Consider the following 21,148-nt stretch of genomic DNA (forward strand, 5'->3'; position numbering starts at 1 on the left):
AGCAAAAGACAATCCATAAGCAATTATTCATTAGGTTCCAGAAGCAGACCCCAGGCAACAGGATGGGACTCTCACATCACAGCAGGCTGCTGGGATCTCATCACAAGCACATGCAACCTACCAAGCGGGCAGTGTGGGTCCCTCCCTTCCTTCCTTCTTCTTACTCTCCTCCCTTTTCCTCCCTTCTTTCCAGAGCCTCTTACTCCTATTCCTCATTTATTTTTGTGCATATACTTTTTAAGCCGACGAGAGAGAGAGAAAAAAAAAAGTAAGGAAGTAGAAAAAGAGATAAAAGTATCTGATTCATCTTAAAAATATTTTTTTCAATTTTAACCTAATAAATGAACCTCTTTTGCAAATATTATATTTCCATTTTCATTGCATAGACCCTAAAATTCCTCACAGTGATTCTCTCTTAGCTTGGACTAACATTTGCACTCGTCCTAGTGAAGGAATGTAAAAAGAGAAAATATGTTCTTCTGTTCTCCAAAAAGCAAATCGAAACAGACAGTTTCTTATGTAACAATTCAGAGATAATTTCACTAAAACCCTTATATCTGGATCATACGCATAGCTCCCCTCCTTAGAACAAACCAGAAAAGTACTGTAGTAAACTCAATGCCGGCCCCACAGTGTGGCAAAGTCAGATACCCATTCTCCACTGCTCTCTCTGTCGCTAGTGCGTTACAGCTCTATAGCCATAATATCTCCAGGGGAGGATATATGCAAAACATTTCTTTATATGAGAAACATTTAAGGAGGTAAATCTTCTTCAAAAACTCAAGAAAGAAAAGAAAAGAATAGCTGCTATAGCCCTTTAAAAAAATAAGAAGAAGACTGAATGGTAGCCTTAACCTTCAAGTCACCTTCAGGAGAAATACAGAAATAAAAGAACAAAGTAGAAAGTAGAAGGCTGCAGAAGACTGCAGTGGAACGGAAGCCATAATTTTTAAACCATCAGCACATTTTCCCCCTTAACAGAGGGACTTATAAGACCCTGCATCTTCCCTTAAGGTCCAGGTTAATCAACAGTTCAGGTGACATTGAAGCTAAGATGTTAAGCTACCAGCATTAGGTTTAGCGTAAGTAACTGGCCATGACTTGGTTTGCAAGCAGCACTTTCCTTTCTGTCACTGATTGGATGTTTAACAATTTTGGAGCTGGTTTAGACACGAGGCAAAACAGGCTGATTGTGAAATTAAGCATGTGTTTCCTTGCAAATGTCTCTGCAGAGTCATCTCATTGCCAAAGCCTCACAGAAAACTCGCAGCTGAAGCCTGTTTGTTACTAGCGTGCTATCACTGCAGAGAGCACCTCCCTTGAGTGTGCAGCAAGACCCTGCTGGCACCTTTACGTACCTTAGTAACAGCAGGCAGTAGCACATAGCGCAGGCATAAATGCTGCATTGTTAGGATGCAGCCATATGTAGGTGGTATCCTGCTGAGGTCCCACCCTGCTAGCCCATATCAGACAGACCCACAGAGTTGGCATTTTCATTTGTTTCTTTTTCCACTGGAAATAGACAAATCTTGTTTTGTCTTGTTTTGTTTTGTTTTACAATATTTACAAGTTAGTTCTGGCACTTTGTGAAGTGTCACTCTTAGTGACTTGAGTCTGGGCTCCCCCCACCCGCCCTTGCTTGAGCAGTAACTAAGGCTCAGCGATCAGATCAGCCTTACGCCCAGCCCCCTCACCCTCCACCCCCGCAGCCCGCAATGCTGCAGTGTCACATTTGAGAACCAAAAGTAACTCCTTAAATGAACCCTTTCTCCCTTTAAAATCTCACTTTTGCCTTATAATGCATGAGCCGAGCCGAGAGCTTGTGAAACTACAAAGTCAAAGCCTCCGGAAAGGAAGCCGGCTATGACTACTGACTAACAAAACCCTGGTCACATAGGGAAGCAGAGATTACAGAAGATATGCTGAAAAAGAAGGGATTTCTGTCTTCTTCCCAGCAGTGGCTCATACCGGCCCACAGCAAGCATTTCACATCTGCCACTCCCGCCTGTGTCCCCCAGTGCTGCCATTAAAAAAAACTGCATTCCATCCCTCACTGTGTCTGGCAGGACTCTGAACTTTTCCCCTCTGAATTTCCCCAAAACTGTAATCCAAAATAGAAGAGCATTTTCAGTTAAAAGCACACAACCAAAGGAAACCTTCTGTAGAATGTTTGTTTAAATAAGCATGCATAAAGGATAGATAATCTATTCCAAATCGGACATAAAAATATAAATGGGGAAATACGTTGCATTTTTTTTTTGAGGAGGGGACAGACACCTGGTTTATTCAAGAGTGGATGAATCTGTCCAGTTAGCTTTCCATTAGTTTAAAACCTGTCAATTGTTACAGTACACACAAGTAGTAACTAGACAGAAAGATGACTAGGCATTTTTCAAACTTATCATACGCTCTGTCTCCCTGGGTTTTTCATCTCTGATTTCAAATTCCCCTTCCCAGTGAAGAGTTGACCTTCATACTTCAGGACCCGTGCCTCTTTCTTTTCTAGCATCCATCATCTGTTGGTAAAGTCAAGCTGGGTTCCGAGGCTCTATTTCTCTCAACTGAGTCTAATGAATTTTAGTTGTTTTCAAAAATCTACAGTCTGCTCACTGTGCCAACTCTGCACTGCAGAGAAGTCTTAGCGTGGGGTTCCCAGCTTGGATCCCACAAACAAACAGTCACTACAAGTAACTTTAATAGTATTCACTAGGGGAGATGAGGCAGAAGAGAACCTCCTCTGGGCTTTGGTAGGTTGTGAACCTAGCAGCATCCCAAGGGCCAGCCTGGGCGCTGTCCTTGGTGCTGCCGGATGCTTGGGCGCCCCTGCGCCTTACCTGCTGCAAGCTGCCGACGTCCCCCAACCGTTAAGCCGACTGGAACACCACACCCCATTTTTAACACAAATGACTACCCCCAGTCTGTCCTCTTTGTCCCCTTCCCGGAAGTTCAGGCGGGACAGTCCTCAAAAACTCTTTTTTTTTTTCCTTCTGCATAGCTCTCACTCAACTCATCTCCGGCTGCTTTAAGACAAGGAGGAAAGGGCCGTCAAAGAAGATAAGGATGGGTGGGGAAGAAAAAGGAGGGGGAGGGGTGGGCTGGGAGATGAGGTGGGGGGGGAAAAGTAGAGAAGAGAAGGCCCGCAAAGGGTGGTGGGGGCGGGGAGGGTGATAAAGACCAAAAGTAAGAAAAAGAGAAAGAGAGACTTAGAGGTGGGGGGGGGGGTCAAAGAAGAGCCAGGAGGCTGGAGAAGAGCGGCCCAAAGGCAGAGAATGGTTAGACAAAGAAAGGGCGCTGGGGAAGGACACTTGCTCCAAAGCTGTGAACTGCAAACTGCAGGTGAAAAGCAGAGTAGAGGGATCTGCCGGGTGACAAAGTGGTCTGGGACCCAAGGGGACGCTGGAGAAAGGCCGGCCCGGCGACACCGAAGTGCGGGGTCCAGTGTGGCGAGGGCCCACGTGGAGCTTGGAGCGGCCGCTGAATCACCGCAGGGCTTGTCTACCCCCCTCCCCCCATCCCCGGCCCGGTGCCCGCAGTCCCCGCCTCCTCGACCGCCGCCTCCACGGGGCGGGGCCCTGGCCCGGGACCAGCTGCTCCGCTATAAAGGGGCTGCGTCGAGGCCGGCAGAACGCTGTGACAGCCACACACCCCAAGGCCTCCAAGATGAGCTACACGCTGGACTCGCTGGGCAACCCGTCCGCCTACCGGCGGGTCACCGAGACCCGCTCCAGCTTCGGCCGCGTGAGCGGGTCCCCGTCCAGCGGCTTCCGCTCGCAGTCCTGGTCCCGCGGCTCGCCCAGCACCGTGTCCTCCTCTTACAAGCGCAGCGCGCTCGCCCCACGCCTCGCCTACAGCTCGGCTATGCTCAGCTCGGCGGAGAGCAGCCTCGACTTCAGCCAGTCCTCGTCTCTACTCAACGGCGGCTCCGGTGGCGACTACAAGCTGTCCCGCTCCAACGAGAAAGAGCAGCTGCAGGGGCTGAACGACCGCTTCGCCGGCTACATCGAGAAAGTGCACTACTTGGAACAGCAGAACAAGGAGATTGAGGCGGAGATCCAGGCACTGCGGCAGAAGCAGGCCTCGCACGCCCAGCTGGGTGACGCTTACGATCAAGAGATCCGAGAGCTGCGCGCTACGCTCGAGATGGTGAATCACGAGAAGGCTCAGGTGCAGCTGGACTCCGACCACCTGGAGGAGGACATCCACCGGCTCAAGGAGCGCTTCGAGGAGGAGGCGCGGCTGCGCGACGACACAGAGGCTGCCATCCGCGCCCTGCGCAAAGACATCGAGGAGTCGTCGATGGTTAAGGTGGAGCTGGACAAGAAGGTGCAGTCGCTGCAGGATGAGGTGGCCTTCCTGCGGAGCAATCACGAAGAGGAGGTGGCCGACTTGCTGGCTCAGATCCAGGCGTCGCACATCACGGTAGAGCGCAAAGACTACCTGAAGACAGACATCTCCACGGCGCTGAAGGAGATCCGCTCCCAGCTCGAGTGTCACTCAGACCAGAACATGCACCAGGCCGAAGAGTGGTTCAAATGCCGCTACGCCAAGCTCACCGAGGCTGCCGAGCAGAACAAGGAGGCCATCCGCTCTGCCAAGGAAGAGATTGCTGAGTACCGACGCCAGCTGCAGTCCAAGAGCATCGAGCTCGAGTCGGTGCGCGGCACCAAGGAGTCCCTAGAGCGGCAGCTCAGCGACATCGAGGAGCGCCACAACCACGACCTCAGCAGCTACCAGGTAGGAACTGCGCCTGCGCAGCCGGCCCGCGCCAGCGCTGCGCGCCCCCGACACGACACTAGAGCGCGCGCCCCAAGGCCCTCTTGGTCGCGCTCCCTGGTGGCGGCAAGCCAAAGCGCTAGAGCGCCGCAGACCGGAGTTAGCCCTAGCCCAGGGTCCTTGCCCCGCCCCTCCTCGTTGCCCCACCCAACTACCGCAACTACTTAGATATCCCCATCTTCCGCAAAAACTTGCTATCCTAGCATAGATTCCACTGTTAAAAGACACATTCTGGTGGTTGCGAATTACATCGTTTAATAAACAGAAGCACAGAAAGCCTCTTGTATTCCCCCTCTTAGCCACACTCCACGCTCCCCACCCAACCCCACCCCACCCCGCCTCTGGGATTAGCCCAGCTCTCAAAACTGGCTTCAGTCCAGAGTTTGGGTGGAGATGGAGGGACAAGTCCACCAGGGGACCTTGCTTAGGTTCCTGAGTGTTCCCTTCTAGAGGCATTCTAAGCCTACTGATCTCTGTGTGTTTTGCCTGGGAAACGTCTGCTTGATTTTTGTTGGTTTGTTTTGAATTCCATTATCAAAGAAAGGAGAGAATCTAGGAGTGCTGTCTTTGAGGCTTCTGGAGCTGAGGGGATGGGGCGGGGGGGGGGCGGGAAGGTGGGGGGGGACGGGTTCGGGGCGGGGCATAGCAAGTGTCTTGTGAAGGAAGTTTCTGGAGACTCCCTGTGTCTTACAGGACACCATCCAGCAGTTAGAAAATGAGCTTCGGGGGACAAAGTGGGAAATGGCTCGTCATTTGCGAGAATACCAGGATCTCCTCAACGTCAAGATGGCCCTGGACATCGAGATCGCCGCCTACAGGTAGGTACAAGATCCCTGCAGACTTGATCCAGGCGCAATCTGCACTGCAGAGGCTGCTGGCGAACAACCTTCCCCACTTAAGGCAAACCTGACAGCTTGCGACAGTCACAGCTCGGAGACCTGGTTCTCCTGCTCAGTTAAAAAAAAAAAAAAACAAATTGAATCTTGAGTATTGCAGATGCAATTTTGTCATTTTTATTCAGCTTTAAAGACTGAGTAAAGGTGGCGAGGATCCTGGAGAAGGGAGAACTTAGGGGAGGGAAGAGAATACAATCAAAATATATTATATGAAAAAAAAAGCCCAAAAATGCACACAGAGGTGGGAAAAGATATTTGGGGTTGCTGGGGACACACCAATAGGCTTAAACATTTTAAGCATCTTTGTATGTCTAACAGGCAGATGAAGTTTTAATTTTTAATATCTCATCTGATGGTTCTAACTCTTTTATAATGCCAAGGACGAATGCCAGGTCATTCTACTAATGTTTCTTTCTTACAGCGTACTGTTGCCATCGTCTGGCTGAGACTAGATATGGACGCATTAGACTATAGATACATTTATTTTAAGTCTATGGATGATATACATGCACTCTATCTGACTACATATGAAAATGTAATACATATTTATACATATAAAGTACAATGTACTTTTATATATCTAGATCTATACAAGTGTGTATGTATAGAAACATATAGAACTAAGTGTATAGGGAAATATAGGTTTGATCTCGTTATCAGTAGACTGATAGGTCTCCTGAGTAATTTTGCCTTTCTGCTGGCCAGATTCAAAGCACACAGTTCCCGATGAAGCAATCACTTCCTGTAAGGATGTTACAGCACGGATAAACTGCACTTTCTTGTTAAGGAAGTTGGATGATTGTACAAATAGATATTCTGTCCCTGAAATCATAGAACACATTATAACTTGGTTCACCTCTATTAACACCTAGGCATAATTTAAATTCATCAACATTCTGATTCATCCTCAATGGTCTTAATTTTTAAATTGAACATTTTATTTGCCTTAGAAATTCATACAAATCTTGGCAAATAAAATGATGAGGGAGGCTACCGTTTAGGGGATGAAGGGGTTGGCCACCAGGGACCACTTTAGCACACTCATACTACATCAGCGGCGTGCCTGCTGCAGAGCTGGACTTACTGCCTGGGTGTGGTTACTTGTCTACTGGGAGTGGCTAGATACTGCATCAGAGGACTGGCGGGCACTCTTGGAGAATCTGTCACTGGATGTGATGAACACAGCAACGGAATGGCAGTAGACACTGCACTGGTAAACGGGATGCTTTCCCTCTGTGGTTCTAGTTATTCAAAAGCGGCCACTGCATTACCCTTGTAGTAATGAAGATTAGAAGATCAGATAAGTCTTTAATGATCTCTCGTCTTCATTGATTCTCTCCTTAGGAAACTCTTGGAAGGTGAAGAGACCAGATTTAGCACATTTTCAGGAAGCATCACCGGGCCTCTCTACACACACCGACAGCCCTCTGTCACAATATCCAGTAAGATTCAGAAGACCAAAGTCGAGGCTCCCAAGCTCAAGGTCCAACACAAATTTGTGGAGGAGATCATAGAAGAAACTAAAGTGGAAGATGAGAAGTCAGAAATGGAAGATGCCCTCACAGCCATTGCAGAGGAGTTGGCAGCCTCTGCCAAAGAAGAGAAAGAAGAAGAGGCAGAAGAAAAGGAAGAGGAACAGGAAGCCGAAAAGTCTCCCGTGAAGTCTCCTGAGACTAAGGAAGAGGAGGAAGGGGAAAAGGAGGAGGAGGAGGAAGAAGAAGGCCAGGAGGAAGAAGAGGAGGAAGATGAAGGCGCCAAGTCAGACCAGGCAGAAGAAGGGGGGTCTGAGAAGGAAGGCTCCAGCGACAAAGACGAAGGTGAGCAGGAAGAAGAAGGAGAAACTGAGGCAGAAGGTGAAGTCGAGGAAGCAGAAGTTAAGGAAGAAAAGAAAGCTGAGGGGAAAGTTGAGGAAGTGGCTGTCAAGGAGGAGATCAAGGTAGAGAAACCAGAGAAAGCCAAGTCCCCTGCACCAAAATCACCCGTGGAAGAGGCAAAGCCAAAACCAGAAGCCAAAGCAGGCAAAGGTGAGCAAAAAGAGGAAGAGAAGGTTGAAGAAGAAAAGAAGGAAGCCATCAAGGAATCACCCAAGGAAGAGAAGGTGGAGAAAAAGGAGGAGAAGCCAAAAGATGTGCCGGATAAAAAGAAGGCCGAGTCCCCGGTGAAAGAGAAAGCTGTGGAGGAGGTGATCACCGTCACCAAGTCGGTAAAGGTGAGCCTGGAGAAGGACACCAAAGAGGAGAAGCCTCAGCTGCAGGAGAAAGGGAAGGAGAAGGCAGAAGAGGAGGGGGCGGCTGAGGAGGAAGGGGGTGATGTCAGCCCACAGGAATCCAGGAAGGAAGACATAGCTATCAATGGGGAGGTAGAAGGAAAAGAGGAGGAAGAGCAGGAAACCCAGGAAAAGGGCAGTGGGAGGGAGGAAGAGAAAGGGGTGGTCACTAATGGCCTAGATGTGAGCCCAGCAGAAGAAAAGAAAGGGGATGAACACAGTGAGGACAAAGTGGTGGTGACCAAGAAGGTAGAGAAAATCACCAGCGAGGGGGGCGATGGTGCTACCAAATACATCACCAAGTCTGTAACCGTCACTCAAAAGGTCGAAGAGCATGAGGAGACCTTTGAGGAGAAGCTAGTGTCCACTAAAAAGGTAGAAAAAGTCACTTCCCACGCCATAGTCAAGGAAGTCACCCAGGGTGACTAAGATTTGAGCCCATTGCAAAAGGTTAAGCCATACGACACTTTCAAAATGCATGTGATTGACAGCTCCAAAGCAGAACGGGTTCTCCCATGGGGGCTCCAGACATCGTATTTTCCTTTGTGCAATATGAGGGGACTGCATGCAAGCTCAGGGTGCTCCCTCCTCAGTCCTTGGGGGATTCAAATGCATGATCGTGTATGTACCTGGGAAATTTGCCAGTTTCCTAAGCTGTTGGAAGAGGGGCACTCGGGGGATGTTCTTGAGATGTATTATGCAAAGTACCAACTGAGCCAAAAATAATAAGTGAAACAGAACTCTCTTAGCCTTAAGAAAGCTATATATGAATACTTATGTTTACCTCACTGGTGCATTTAAAATGGACTTCTGTTCATGGGAGAACCTTGCTGGCCCGCACAGTTTGCAACCTTATGTTGATCGATGTTAACTGTCACAGCAGTCCTTGCTCTCAATAAAGGTCATACCAGAAACTTAAGTCACATGTGTGGTGGTAAGTTATTTCACAGTGAAATGTTTGCTGCCAGGAGCTGCCTTCCCCCCAGGATTCTTATTGACCTACACATATCAGTTCTCTGGGACAATCTAATTGGGAAAACAAATTGTGTAAGGGGTTTTCTTGTGTTGACACATTCGCCCCAAAACGTTAAAAATATAGTTCTGAAATAAAAACAAAAGCATCATGGGTTAATAAAAGATTTGGTGAGACATGTCTTCAATATCTAGACAGTTCCATCCCAAGTTCCATAGTGAAGTTGAGTCACAACCAGAGAAGTCGTGTGTGTCCAGAAGATGTGGGGTCTAAGTGGTTAAGAAACATCCACGCCGGTTAGCAGTTATTTCCACTACTGATTCTTGGTTTGGTTGAAAAGGATTTAAATTGTTAGTTTTTATTAGTTAGGAAAATAATACCAAATAAAAATAAAATTTTCATATTGGATTTATAAAAATAAATAAATGAATCTTTGGTTTAGGTTGTAAACAGATTTAGGTGAAAAGTCCTGGTCTTGACCAGGGAATATTTCTTTTCCAAAGCTATTTGCCTTGGACCTATACACCCATGTATAAATTAATTAGCATGTTATCTTTTCCAAATCTTTGGTTTTTTTCTTATCGATGAAGCCATCGCTTTGATGGTTTCCTCCTTTGATGTTCTCTTTCACGTTTTTTGAAGATGCTTCAGTTTGAAACCCTGAACATACCCAGGGAAGTTCTGAGTTAATGGCAGGTTTGTAGTGGTCTTTTCCCAGCCATTTGCCTGCACTCAGTATTCACAAAACCTATCCATCTTTTCTTGAAGACAACTCATTGTTTATGTTAAAACAAGCATTTTTTTCAGATGCTGTAATATTGGTGACAGTCAATGTGAAACAGAGTTATTTAAGTATAACCAGCCAAAAATCCAACTTTGTGGGCTTTAAAAATAAAATGCGCACATGGCAAGGATGGAGGGTAACACCTGGAGAAAAGCTAACGAAGCAGGTGTTGGGAAAGAAGCACTGGGATAGAGGTCACAGAAGTCCAGAGACTGACTCAGCCCAGAACCATGTTGCTTTGATGAAAATTCCAGAAAACAGCATCATGTTGCCTCCCATCTCAGCCGATAGCAGAAGCAGCACGTCACTCACATCCATTCCAACAGTGGGAGGGGGTGGGACGGAGTGGGGCGGGGGGGAGGTATGGGGGGGAGGGGAGTGTGGGGGCCAGGGAGGGAGCAGCTCTCCTTCCCCAAGGCTTTTGGGAACCTATCAGAAGTAACTACTCCACTCATGCTGATTGTTTTCAACCACCTCTTTTCTTTCCTAGGAACACTTCCATGTATTCCTATTTTGATCTCCTCACAAAATAGAACCACATTCATTTGATAAGCCACGTAAACATTTCTAAATCAATAAATGCCCTTACCTATAACAAGTAAGAATAGAAGCTGGGATGGGATAGCAAATGAGATGTAATATGAATTATTTTATTTTTCAATCAAAAAGTGTTTAAATTTTTTTTAAAAAAAGGAATAGAAGCTGACTATATATGATCTAATCCATGCAAACTATAAGTGGCTACTAAATAAGTAAACATTATTATAAAAATAACCATCCCTAAAGCAATCTAATCAAATAAAAGTACTAACAGAAGAAAAAAGGGAGTACCAACATTGGTCCCTAAATATAAAAACCTTTTTTTCTTAATCTTTATATTGTCATTTTTGTCCTTTTTTTTTTTTTCAGAACTGAGATCTTAGCTCTACCACTGAGCTAAATTTCCATACCCTCTTTGTATTGTCATTGTGTTATATTTTGTTCTTTTTTTTTTTTTTGTACCATGTTTTATTAAAAGCCATATCAGTCAGCTGAACTCTCTCTGAAGCCAGAACTCTGTACTTACACCACCAGCTCTGACTGTTTTCATCCACTTCATTTTCTGTCTTAGGAATACTTCTATGTGTGGTAAAAGACAGAAAAAATATTTTGACCTCTTCACAAAGAATAAGACAACTTATCTTTGATAATCCATGTAAACATATCTAAAACAATACATGGCCTGGTTAATTCAGCAATTAAACAAAACTAAGGACCTCGGGAGACGCTCTGTTCTCTCCTGGAATTACTCATTCTGTGGTGAGTGACAAACATTGCATTCTAATTTAAAGGAAAACATTTGAAATCCATGTGTCCGAACACATTCAGTGACGGTGAGAATGTGTGCTCAATCCTCCCAAGTGCTCAGGAAATTAGAGGCTGGTATCTCTAACTATAGTCCTCTGTCTACAGGGACACTAAGCTATTAAAAAAAGAATTGCTGCTTGGCCAGTAGATAGCCTTTGAGATACGGTTCATCTTACATATTTTGACAAGTAGCAATGTTAGTTAGTTCTCAGTTTCCTTTATTTAAAAAAAAAAATCAAAGGATTTTCTTGAAAACCTTCCTCTGGTCAGCAGTTAGACCACCGAACTGAGATTTACCCTGGTGTCCAACTCCAGGGGTCACACTGTGAACCCCTACACCACACCAGACCACCCCTCAGATCCACCCATGGTGGACAACTCAGATTATAAAGATGTCCATCTAATTCCTTTGTTTCTTTTCAGAGGAGGGAAAGCAGAGCCATGCCATGTGACTTTCATTTAGCATGCTTATCTCTAGTGCATCACTTACATAGAGATGATGGTCAAATACAAAATGCATGGTGGGTCCTTCTACCACACGGGCGCAGTGTACATAAATTCAGCAAGTACTTTTTTCATGGTAAACTTGCATGTTTGATTTTTTTAAGGAGTTATTTCTGGTGTGTTTTAGTCTACTGCCAGTCAGCACAGAGGCAGTATTAAAACATTTGGATAGTTGTTTCCACAACAACTAAGTTGCTGGTTCCAGTTTGGAACAAGTTCCTTCTCCTGGTAGTTTATATAACTTGCCCAACGGGAAGCAGAAGTTATTTTTAAGTGAGTTATTGTACGAAGACTACACAAAATCCCTCCATTCCCAGGATCCCTCTATCTTTAGGAGTGCAGAGGTTTGTCAGCAGCGTTGGATTAGAATTCAGTGCAGTCCCAGGCAGCACAATTGTGTACCTTGGGATCATTATCCTGTAAGTTTCCGCTTCTGTGCCTGCAAACTGGAAGCTGAGGTCGCCCACTGACATCTATGACAGTACCCAAACCTTTGAAATCTTAAAGCCAGCAAGTGTTTCCTTTGTCAACCTGACAACTGAATTTCATCCCTGGATCCCATAGTGGAAGGACAGAATCAACATGCTATTCTCAGACCCTCACACAAGCACCACAGTGTGTGCTTGCGTGCATGCACGAGCACGCGCACGCGCGCGCGCGCGCACACACACACACACATAAATAAAAAATAAAAACAGAAAATTCCCAGCACTATAGCAGACACAAGCATTAGTTGATATTTAATATTAAATTAGATCAAAGCAGCAGATAAATGATTCATTTACTTTGAAGATAAATTAATATGCATTGATCAGCATATGTGATGTCAATGCAAATGAAATAGTATTAATAATTATATAAAATATAATGTGTTCAAAGTGCATATAATTTCCAGCGTCAAAGTGTGTGGGTGAGTGGATGGGTGTGTGTTATGTAGAATGGTACATGCTTGTAAGCACACATGGAAGGGCTTCTGGGTCTTTTACTCTACCATTCCTGTCACATTACCTTGAGGCAGGGTCTCTCACTGAACACCAATGTTTAGTCTAAGATGGCTGCCCAGTGATCTTTCAGGATCTACCTATTTCTGCCAATCTCCCCCAGTGCTGGTATTACAGGCATGTGTACCCGTGCCTGGTTTTTATGTGGGTGCTTGGGATTTGAACTCAGGTCCTCATGCTTGGAGAGTACATGCTTACCCACTGAGCCATCTCCCCAACCTTGGCACTGTTTTTCCATAAACAGATGGGTTTATTTGGCAGCAAGTTTGAAACTCTTACCTTAAACCAGCGTGCTACAGTAATTATATCAGGGACAGAGAATTTTCAACACAGTCCAGTCTACAGCACTCGGCTCAACGTCGATCAATGAGCAGCCTCAGTTCATGTTACTTTGATGTATCTGCTCAGTTAACCCAATCTGGTTCTTCAGAGAATCTGGCATCTCAGGTAGAGGAGGGTGAGGAAGCCTGAAGTAGACTTCCGGAGAGCCATAGGTGGACCCCAGAACTTCATCATGGTGTGTGGGCTCTGTCTCCTCCACAGAGGAGCAATGCCCTTGTAAAACGCATTTACGCCCCTTTCTCTAATACATTTCAGAAATGGCTTTCCTCAGTGTGGTGGCACAGTCAGGCTGGGTTTGAACTCAAACTTTAGCAGCTTCCATAGGAGCCAGGGTAATGATGTCAGAAAAAAACGTCAGCACTGTCAGCAACAGCTAAATATCATGCTGTGTGCCATAGATGGGTATTTTTCCTCACCAAGCCTGTTGCTATATTAGATTCTGAAGATTTCATCAAAATCAAACGTGTAGAGTCCTTCCATGGAGTAGACAATCAAAGTGAGGCCCATCCTTCAGCCAAACCACAAACACCATCTTCTTTCAGTGTGACAGAAAATCCATCAGATATGCCCTTGCACTTTAGAGGGTCCAGCTGCATGCCTCATTTTATGAAATCCAGAGGAAACATGTCAGTGTCTGTCAGCCCACAACTTATGACCCTACCATAACCACATGGTGCATAATATTCCATGGAACCATATTCACAAATGCACTCTTGCAAGGCAGTGGCAGCCAGGTGACAGGACACTCGGGGCTGGCCAGGGGAGGAGGTGCTGCAAGGGCCTGAGGGCCCATCGTGCACCAGCTGCAGGTGTGGCTCTATGAAGGGGTTTGCCCCTGCCAGATATGCCAAGGACAAGAACATCTTCTTGCCTGTGATGGAGAACAGCCAACTGCTCACTGTGCAAGGCTGTGGCTTACAGAGGTCGAACGTCCTCCCTGCCCTTCACTGACACAAACTGTTTTTGAACAACGTTGCATGTATGAACATCACAACCCTGCCTTGCCCTTTCTGCAATGCTTCATTCTGACTAAAGTTGCCTGTTTCCTTCTATACTGGATTTCAGAGTGAGTTATCTAAAACTATAGATGTAGGGCACACAAAACAAATAACTATGATTCCTAGGTCCCTAATAAATAGTAAGTCCCTACCTCTAGTATTATCTTTAAGAGAAATGACTAAAATATTCACATTTATTAATTCACCATGTCTGTAAGAGATACACACAAGAATTCTGTAATGACAAAGACTCAAGAAGTAGAAGAATGGGTATCTGTGTATTTTTTTAAAGATTTATCTCATGTTTATGGGTGCTTTGGCCTGCTCACCATCTGTATACTGCACCCACAGAGGCCAGAGGAGAGTATGGCATGTTCTGAAATTGGACTTGAGACATTTTTCAATAGCCATGTGAGCACTGGGAAGGGAACTTGAATCCTTTGCATAAGCAACAGTTGCTCTTAACTGCTGAGCCATCTCTTTGGCCCATCAGGTATCGACCTTTGCATTGATGCTCACGTGTCATAAGCTGCCTAGATCCCAAATTCTAGAGGCTGGGTTAGTGTCTACTGCTTAGCACACCCTTCTCGTGCCTAATGTAACCGAAGAGCTAACTATGGCCACAGGAAGCTTTGGCGAAACTTTCTAATCTCTAAGTCCCAGTAACTCCTACCCTCTGGAGTCCAATAGTCCCCAGAGTGGACCTTCAGAGAGGTGAAGGCCTGCCCCCAAATTTAAAGGGTTCAAAAGAGTAATGAAGACTACACTGTTGCAGGAGTGATAGAATTCTTTCACCCAACAATCAGATCTCTTGGGGGCACGGGTTTCCACTACCCCATGTTTGTGTGTGAGAGATTGCTTTGTAGAAAGCGAGTGCCAAGTATATTAAGATCCTAATTGGTGCTGGGGAGACCCCATGTGTATGTTTCCATTTTTTTGTAAGCTGGAAATTATATTTATAAAAAATAAAGAAAGGGGGGTGTTTGTAGCAGATGCAAACATGTTTTTGTTTTGATCCCAAGTGTGGGATATGAAACCGACTTGTGAGAGAAGAGGTGATGTTTGTCCGCTGGAAGAGGAACAGCCTCTTGCAGAGACATGGTCTTTGCCAACTGATAAACATTCTAGTACAAACTCTGAGAGAGAGAGAGAGAGAGAGAGAGAGAGAGAGAGAGAGAGAGAGAGAGAGAGAGAGAGAGAGAGAGAGACAGAGACAGAGACAGAGACAGAGACAGAGACACAGAGAGAGACAGAAACAGAGAGACAGACAGAGAGAGACAGAGACAGAGAGAGGGAGAGAGAGTGTGAGTGTATGCCTAAAAAAAGGGAGGGCTTTTTGGTCTTGGCTATTCATCACTCCACACTTCAAGATGCTCCTAGAGAGAACCGCACCAGCAAATGTTTTGAGGCTCCGGGTTCCACCTGCTGCTCCAGGTTCCAGCCGTTACTTTAGGTTCCTGCAGCTGTGGTTGCAGTCTCCTTCCCTGAATCACTGGTTTGTTGTTTACCTGGTCTATTGGAGTCCTGCCAACTAAGCCAGTGGAATCGCTCCAAGGAACTGAGTCTAAAACAGGTCTATTTCTTCTGTTCCCATTAGCCACTTTTCTCTTATCAAGGGTAAGAGGTGTAAGCATTAAATGACCCCCAATAAAGTAGGTTTGAAATGGTTCAAAGCCTACAGGTGTTTCTATTTGTTAGCCACCTATAGTGATGGCACCACGGCATAAAGCCCTGTGGTCCTACGTATCAGCTATGACCAACATTTTGTTCTTCAGTGATTGATACAAGAAAAAAATATTCAGGAGAGATTAAAGTGACCAAGTGTCCAATAAATCTTTTTTTTTTTTTGAGTGTGCCAGCAACCCAACAGATCCAGTCAGTTCTGGTAAAGTCTGGCTTGGATGTAACATATTAAAAATCTGGACAAATTTAAATAAGTCACTTCAACATCCCGCCCACTGTCATCTGTTGTTACCACAGCCTGGGATGAGATTTCCGCTGCATTGTTGTGAAGCTTAATAATCACCGTGTCCCTGTGAACACGGCTAGCTGTGTCCACCCACTGAGTTCACTCTCTTGGCAGGCCAGGATGAGCTTATAATTAGAAGAAATCACATTGTCCTGACATTTGGAGAGCTGGGGCTCCTCTTCCCTAGTCACCCATGAAACATGCCACCAAACACTTCAAAACTTGTCAACTTCTCCTTGGCAATGAGCAAATTAATTTGCCAATATTTTGCTAGGAATGTTTTTTTTTTCAGAGGCTTTGCTCAGGAAACAAATATCTTTATCAAGAGATATCAAAAAAGGGGAAGTAAACAAAGTCACCCCCCAAAGTACCCCAAGTATCTCTTGGTAATAAGGGAGGTGAATATGAGAGGGAGCAAATATATAGGCATATATATATATATATATATATATATATATATATATAGAGAGAGAGAGAGAGAGAGAGAGAGAGAGAGAGAGAGAGAGAGAGAGAGATTTGTTAAGGACTGATAAGAGTCCATAGCATTAAGACTGCATCTTGTCTACATTAACACCCTGTAACTCCATATTCTCAGAGAAGAGGTTACAATACACTTCACTGTGAAGCTGTAGTTGAGGGCTGGGCATGTCTTCACAACACACTTGACAACACTGGAAAAGAAGGTCTGAGTCCCCTCTCTGTGACCCCGTGTCCCCACCCTTTTTTGTGCACAACAGCAGAGGCAATAACCTCAAACTTGCCATTATTAAGACTGTGTCAGAATGCTGCAGTGAAACCCTTGAAAATCGGAAATATACCGTCACATCGATCTCTTTGGGAACCACTAGTCACACATAGTGCCTTGCGTTATTTACTCGGCTCCTCCATCAAGTGTGGGCAGGCAATTAAAGCCATCAAGAAAGTACACCAATAGCTTTTAAGAACAAAAATGCTGGTGTCCAGTGAGATCTTATTTATAGGAGAATAAATCTCAATTACACTGTCTTGTTCTCTAGAAAAATTGCATATTCCAGACCCGAAAATGTGCAAGTTAGTGTTCCACCAACGAAGCAGAGGTTCCTGGGGTGGATGGGGCTATTCCCGACCTGAGTTGAGGTGAAGTTGTCTTCCCAGATTGCAGAACAGAAACAATGACAGGAAACGGATGCAAATTCCTTAAGAAAACAGAATGCAGCAGAGTGACAGCCATAGAAGTCCACAGAAGACAACTCAAAATCCAGCCGCTACCCACTACAAAGCCAATTGAGGACTAACATTTGCCAAGAAAACCAGTTTCCTGTTGGAACCAATCATACTTCCCTTACTGTGGGCTTTCATCTTTGAGAGTTAGGTGTGAGCATCAGGTCAAAAATAGCACCCAACGGACAAGACACACCTGACTGGGTCTAAGGGCGAAAGCAGAACTAGCTCTACTGCCTGGTACCCTCCATCTCTGTAGCTGTGCCCACATGTAAGAAGCCTAAAGCACACACATCTCCCCCAGATTAGAAAGTAGGTTTGGATATGCTATCCTGTCTGAGCCTCACAATACATAACTCAGGAGTTGGGATCTTTTTTTTTTTTTTTCAGTCTGCAGAAATGGAAGCCGAGAAGTATTTTACCTGGGTCAGATGACAGTCACTGCATGTGCCTTGCTTTGAGCCTGTTTTTTTTAAAGGATTCTTTACACTTTAAACTCAAAGTGTAATATAGTTGATGTACTACACTAGTATTGTACAATATCCATGCATAATTCTGTATCTCTCCATCACTACTGTATTCTAGAGCATTCCTAACTTTTTTTCATTATTTTCTCACACACCAGTTGGAAATTCCTTGGCCATACTGAATACATCATTTAGAATCCCACCTACTCAGTAAGAATGTATTATAATTGTTCCCCCGTTTATTTCAAATTCATGGTGACCACATGTCACTTGACATTTAGCATTCCTCATATCCCGCCATCCAAATAGTCCCTCGCATGATCCCAGTAGCCAGCCTATTCCAGACGATTCATTGGCCTCAAGTTTACTTATACTACAGCCCCAAACTATAGATTATAAAAACAAGCATATATATGATTGAGAAAAAACAATCTTTACTATAGTGACACTCACACTTGTCATTTTTTTTAAAGATCTCCCTGGGACTGCGCAGCCAGCACTGAGCTGATGCAGAAGACATGCCAGCACTAGCATTGAGTGAGTTGATATTTGATACATCCCACTTAAATCTGAGTCAGCATCAGCAATCTGTGCTGGGATTGTTTGGGATTCAAAACTGGCACTGGGTTCAATAAATACCAGTGGCAAAGGTCAAGATGTGGGCAGAATAGAGCTGGAAAAATCCAAAAATAGAAAACAGTTTGAGAGATTAAGGAAAGGTTGGGAGAATGAGGAATCTTACAGGGACAGAGCAGGGATCTTAAAAATAAAGGACAGACGGTGGAGTGTGCAGTCAGAGGGACACTCAACAGGTGGCCATGTCCCCTCACAGATTCTCTGAATCCAGAGCTGGATGGGACGTTGTTATCATCATATTGATCTGTGTTTGTTATCATCATATTTCAGCTACAGAGAGTTAGCATATATATATATATATATATATATATATATATATATATATATATATATATATATATCATGCTTATGTGACTCATAGCCCATCAAAGACGCAGATAGTTATGAGACAATCCATTCCAGACAGAACAAGTGCACATGCTCTAGGCAAAAACTTGTGTAGTGTGTTTGCATAAAAAGGAAAAGACGTGGATGGTAGGATTAAATGTGGGGGAAGTTGGATGTCAGAGGAAAGTGGAGCCTGGTCAAGGAGGACCTCATAGATCTCAGTAAGTATAAGGCTTTGGAGGGTTTTGAGTAAAGGAATGTAACTGATCCATTTTGAAAGAATCTCTCTCTATCTGCTTTGTTGAGTTTAGAGTGTGGGATAAGAATAGCTAAGAAGTAAAGGCCACTTACAAGACTACTGCAGTAGTTAGGTAGGAAGGTTGTGGTGCCTACAAACAAAATAATGGCGTGGGAGATAAGGGGAAAATGAAAACCATGGGATTTGAAGTCGAGACCTGAAGAATAAAATCAGTGGTGACACCAGAGTGTTTAGCCCGGGAAGCTAGATCATGGAATTCCTGTCTCTTATCATATATAGAAACCTGCGGAGAAGACTCCAGAGGCTTAGAGGAGAGGAAAAGAGCGTTGACCCTGCCATAGAAATGGCCATGAGGTATTAAAACGGCATGGCAGCTCAAGGAAAACTGTTCGCCATAGCCCCAGTGCTTCTTAGGTAATGTAGTGACACTCCATGATGGCAAAGCATTCATGTACATGAGTCTGTTGTCGGGGGTGTGGGGGGGGGGGTGGCATTCTTATTCAAACCACCACAGTGGCCATTTTTATTGCTATTCAAATTAAAAATCTCAACTATGAAGAATCAAAGGAACTGACAGATGGGGAGCTGGTACCATATGGGCAGGGGGATGAAGAAAAGAGATAGCAAGCCTGATCACAGAGGCGTAAAATGCATTTGCTGATTTTAGTGGTGTAACTCTGCTTTACAGATAACAGGGCTTTGGGCTGCCTGCCCTCTCCCTGCAATTAAGTCTTTCAAAGTCACTTTCTGATTATGATGCTTGGCCACCAGACTATTCCTGACCAGAAAATCTACCTTTGCTCCTTAGGAATTGCGATCAATCGCTTCTCTAAGAAATAGCTTGCTTCATTTCACGTTATTTAACCCCATGTGTCACAGCATGGAGTTTGAAGTTCTCAGTTTCCCTGATGGATTCTACACTTACTTCCAAGATAGTAAGGAGTGCCTAGGGCTAAGTCTAGCATTAGTACCGAGGTCAGTGGGAAATGGAAAGAAAGTTCCATGCTACACACACAGACCTGCTCTCTGTTGCTCCAATGCTGCTGAAAAGGGACCATTTTAGCTAATGCATATGTGTAGTTTGCCATAACCCTGGCCATCAAAAGGAGCAGGAGGAATGAAAGCATCATTTCTCAGCAGTCAGAACTGTGTCCTACAGGTGAAAGACCCCCGAAGGGAGACCCTCACTCAAACCTCGGGATGGCGCGCACCCAAAAATACACAAACGACCATCTTGCTGTAAACACACGAGGTAGTTTATTGGCGGAGCTCCGGGTCGACACGTATCTCACGCAGGAGACAGAGGGGTCGGCCAAGAAGCCCAGGGGTTTGGGGCTTATATGGGCAAAGGTCGGGGGGAGTGGGAAGTTTTGGCGCGGCCACACACAATTGGTTGTTTCAAACATTTGAACATCAGCAAATTGCGTAGGCAGATCTGGGGTAAGCTCAGACTTAATCATACGGGAACAGCCCTTGGTTCCTGTTTTTCTTGAAACCCGAGGGTAGATGTTTTATCTGAGCTGACCACACATCTGGTTAAACTCAAACCTGGAACATTGTGTGCAGGCCTCAAGGGGGATTAAGCAAACAACATAAGATTGGATGAGGGGTCTTGGCTCATTACTCACTTGATCATGTCCGGTACCTGCTTCTCTCAGGAATTTGTCCTTGTGTATCCTCCCTATCTCTTATGGCCAGCAGGTCCCTAGAATACTCAGTAGGTCTTTGTTTCCTAGCTCCGCATTCTTTGTGACTTATCATCTGGGGCCTTGGGCTAGCATACCTGCTGACCTGCACTCTCAACTATTTGGGCTTATGAGTTAGAGAGCTAATTAAAAATTCTCTCTCTCACAGGCAAATGTACTCTACTGTTAGACTCTCGTCTGAGTCCTCCTATAGACAGTTACAAATAGACCCATATTTGTCACCCTGCACAAAACTAAAGTCCAAGTGGATCAAAGACCTCAACATAAGACCAGATACACCAGAAGAAAAAGTGGGAATCAGCCTTGAACTTATTGGCACAGAAGACAACTTCCTGAACAGAACACCAACAACTGAGGCTCTATGATCAACAATGAATAAATGGGACTTCATGAAACTTAAAAGCTTCTGTAAGACAACAGACACTGTCAGTAGAACAAAATGATGGTCTATAGATTGGGAAAACATCTTTGCTATCCTACATCTCACAAAGGACTAATATCCATAATATATAAAGAACTCAAAACATTAAACACCAACAACAAAGTAGCCCAATTTTTAAAAATGGAGTACAGAGATAAACAAAGAATTCTCAACAGAGGAATCTGGACAGGCCAAGAAGCACTTAAATTTTCAGTGCCCTTAGTCATCAAGGAAATGCAAATCAAAATGACTCTGAGATTCCATCTTACACTTGTCAGA

At 44.9% G+C, this 21,148-nt stretch overlaps 1 protein-coding gene across 1 annotated transcript; it reads left to right on the forward strand.

Moving 5' to 3' along the window:
• Positions 1–3,598: 3,598 nt before the first annotated feature.
• Positions 3,599–8,854, forward strand: NEFM (neurofilament medium chain). Its single transcript, XM_084767450.1, has 3 exons — positions 3,599–4,734; positions 5,467–5,591; positions 7,014–8,854. The coding sequence occupies exons 1-3, from the start codon at positions 3,661–3,663 to the stop codon at positions 8,362–8,364; spliced, it is 2,550 nt and encodes an 849-aa protein (XP_084623576.1). The 5' UTR covers positions 3,599–3,660; the 3' UTR covers positions 8,365–8,854.
• Positions 8,855–21,148: the final 12,294 nt, after the last annotated feature.

This window comes from Acomys minous (genome assembly GCF_964271855.1).
Source record: "Acomys minous genome assembly, chromosome: 18".
Taxonomy (NCBI): Eukaryota; Metazoa; Chordata; class Mammalia; order Rodentia; family Muridae; genus Acomys; species Acomys minous.

What these genes read in the sequence shown, in the direction of transcription:
- NEFM (XM_084767450.1), top strand. Translation starts at nt 3,661, where the DNA reads ATGAGCTACACGCTGGACTCGCTGGGCAACCCGTCCGCCTACCGGCGG. An exon ending in ACGACCTCAGCAGCTACCAG is followed by an intron (nt 4,735 to 5,466) that starts GTAGGAACTGCG and finishes TGTGTCTTACAG; the next exon opens with GACACCATCCAGCAGTTAGA. An exon ending in ATCGAGATCGCCGCCTACAG is followed by an intron (nt 5,592 to 7,013) that starts GTAGGTACAAGA and finishes TTCTCTCCTTAG; the next exon opens with GAAACTCTTGGAAGGTGAAG.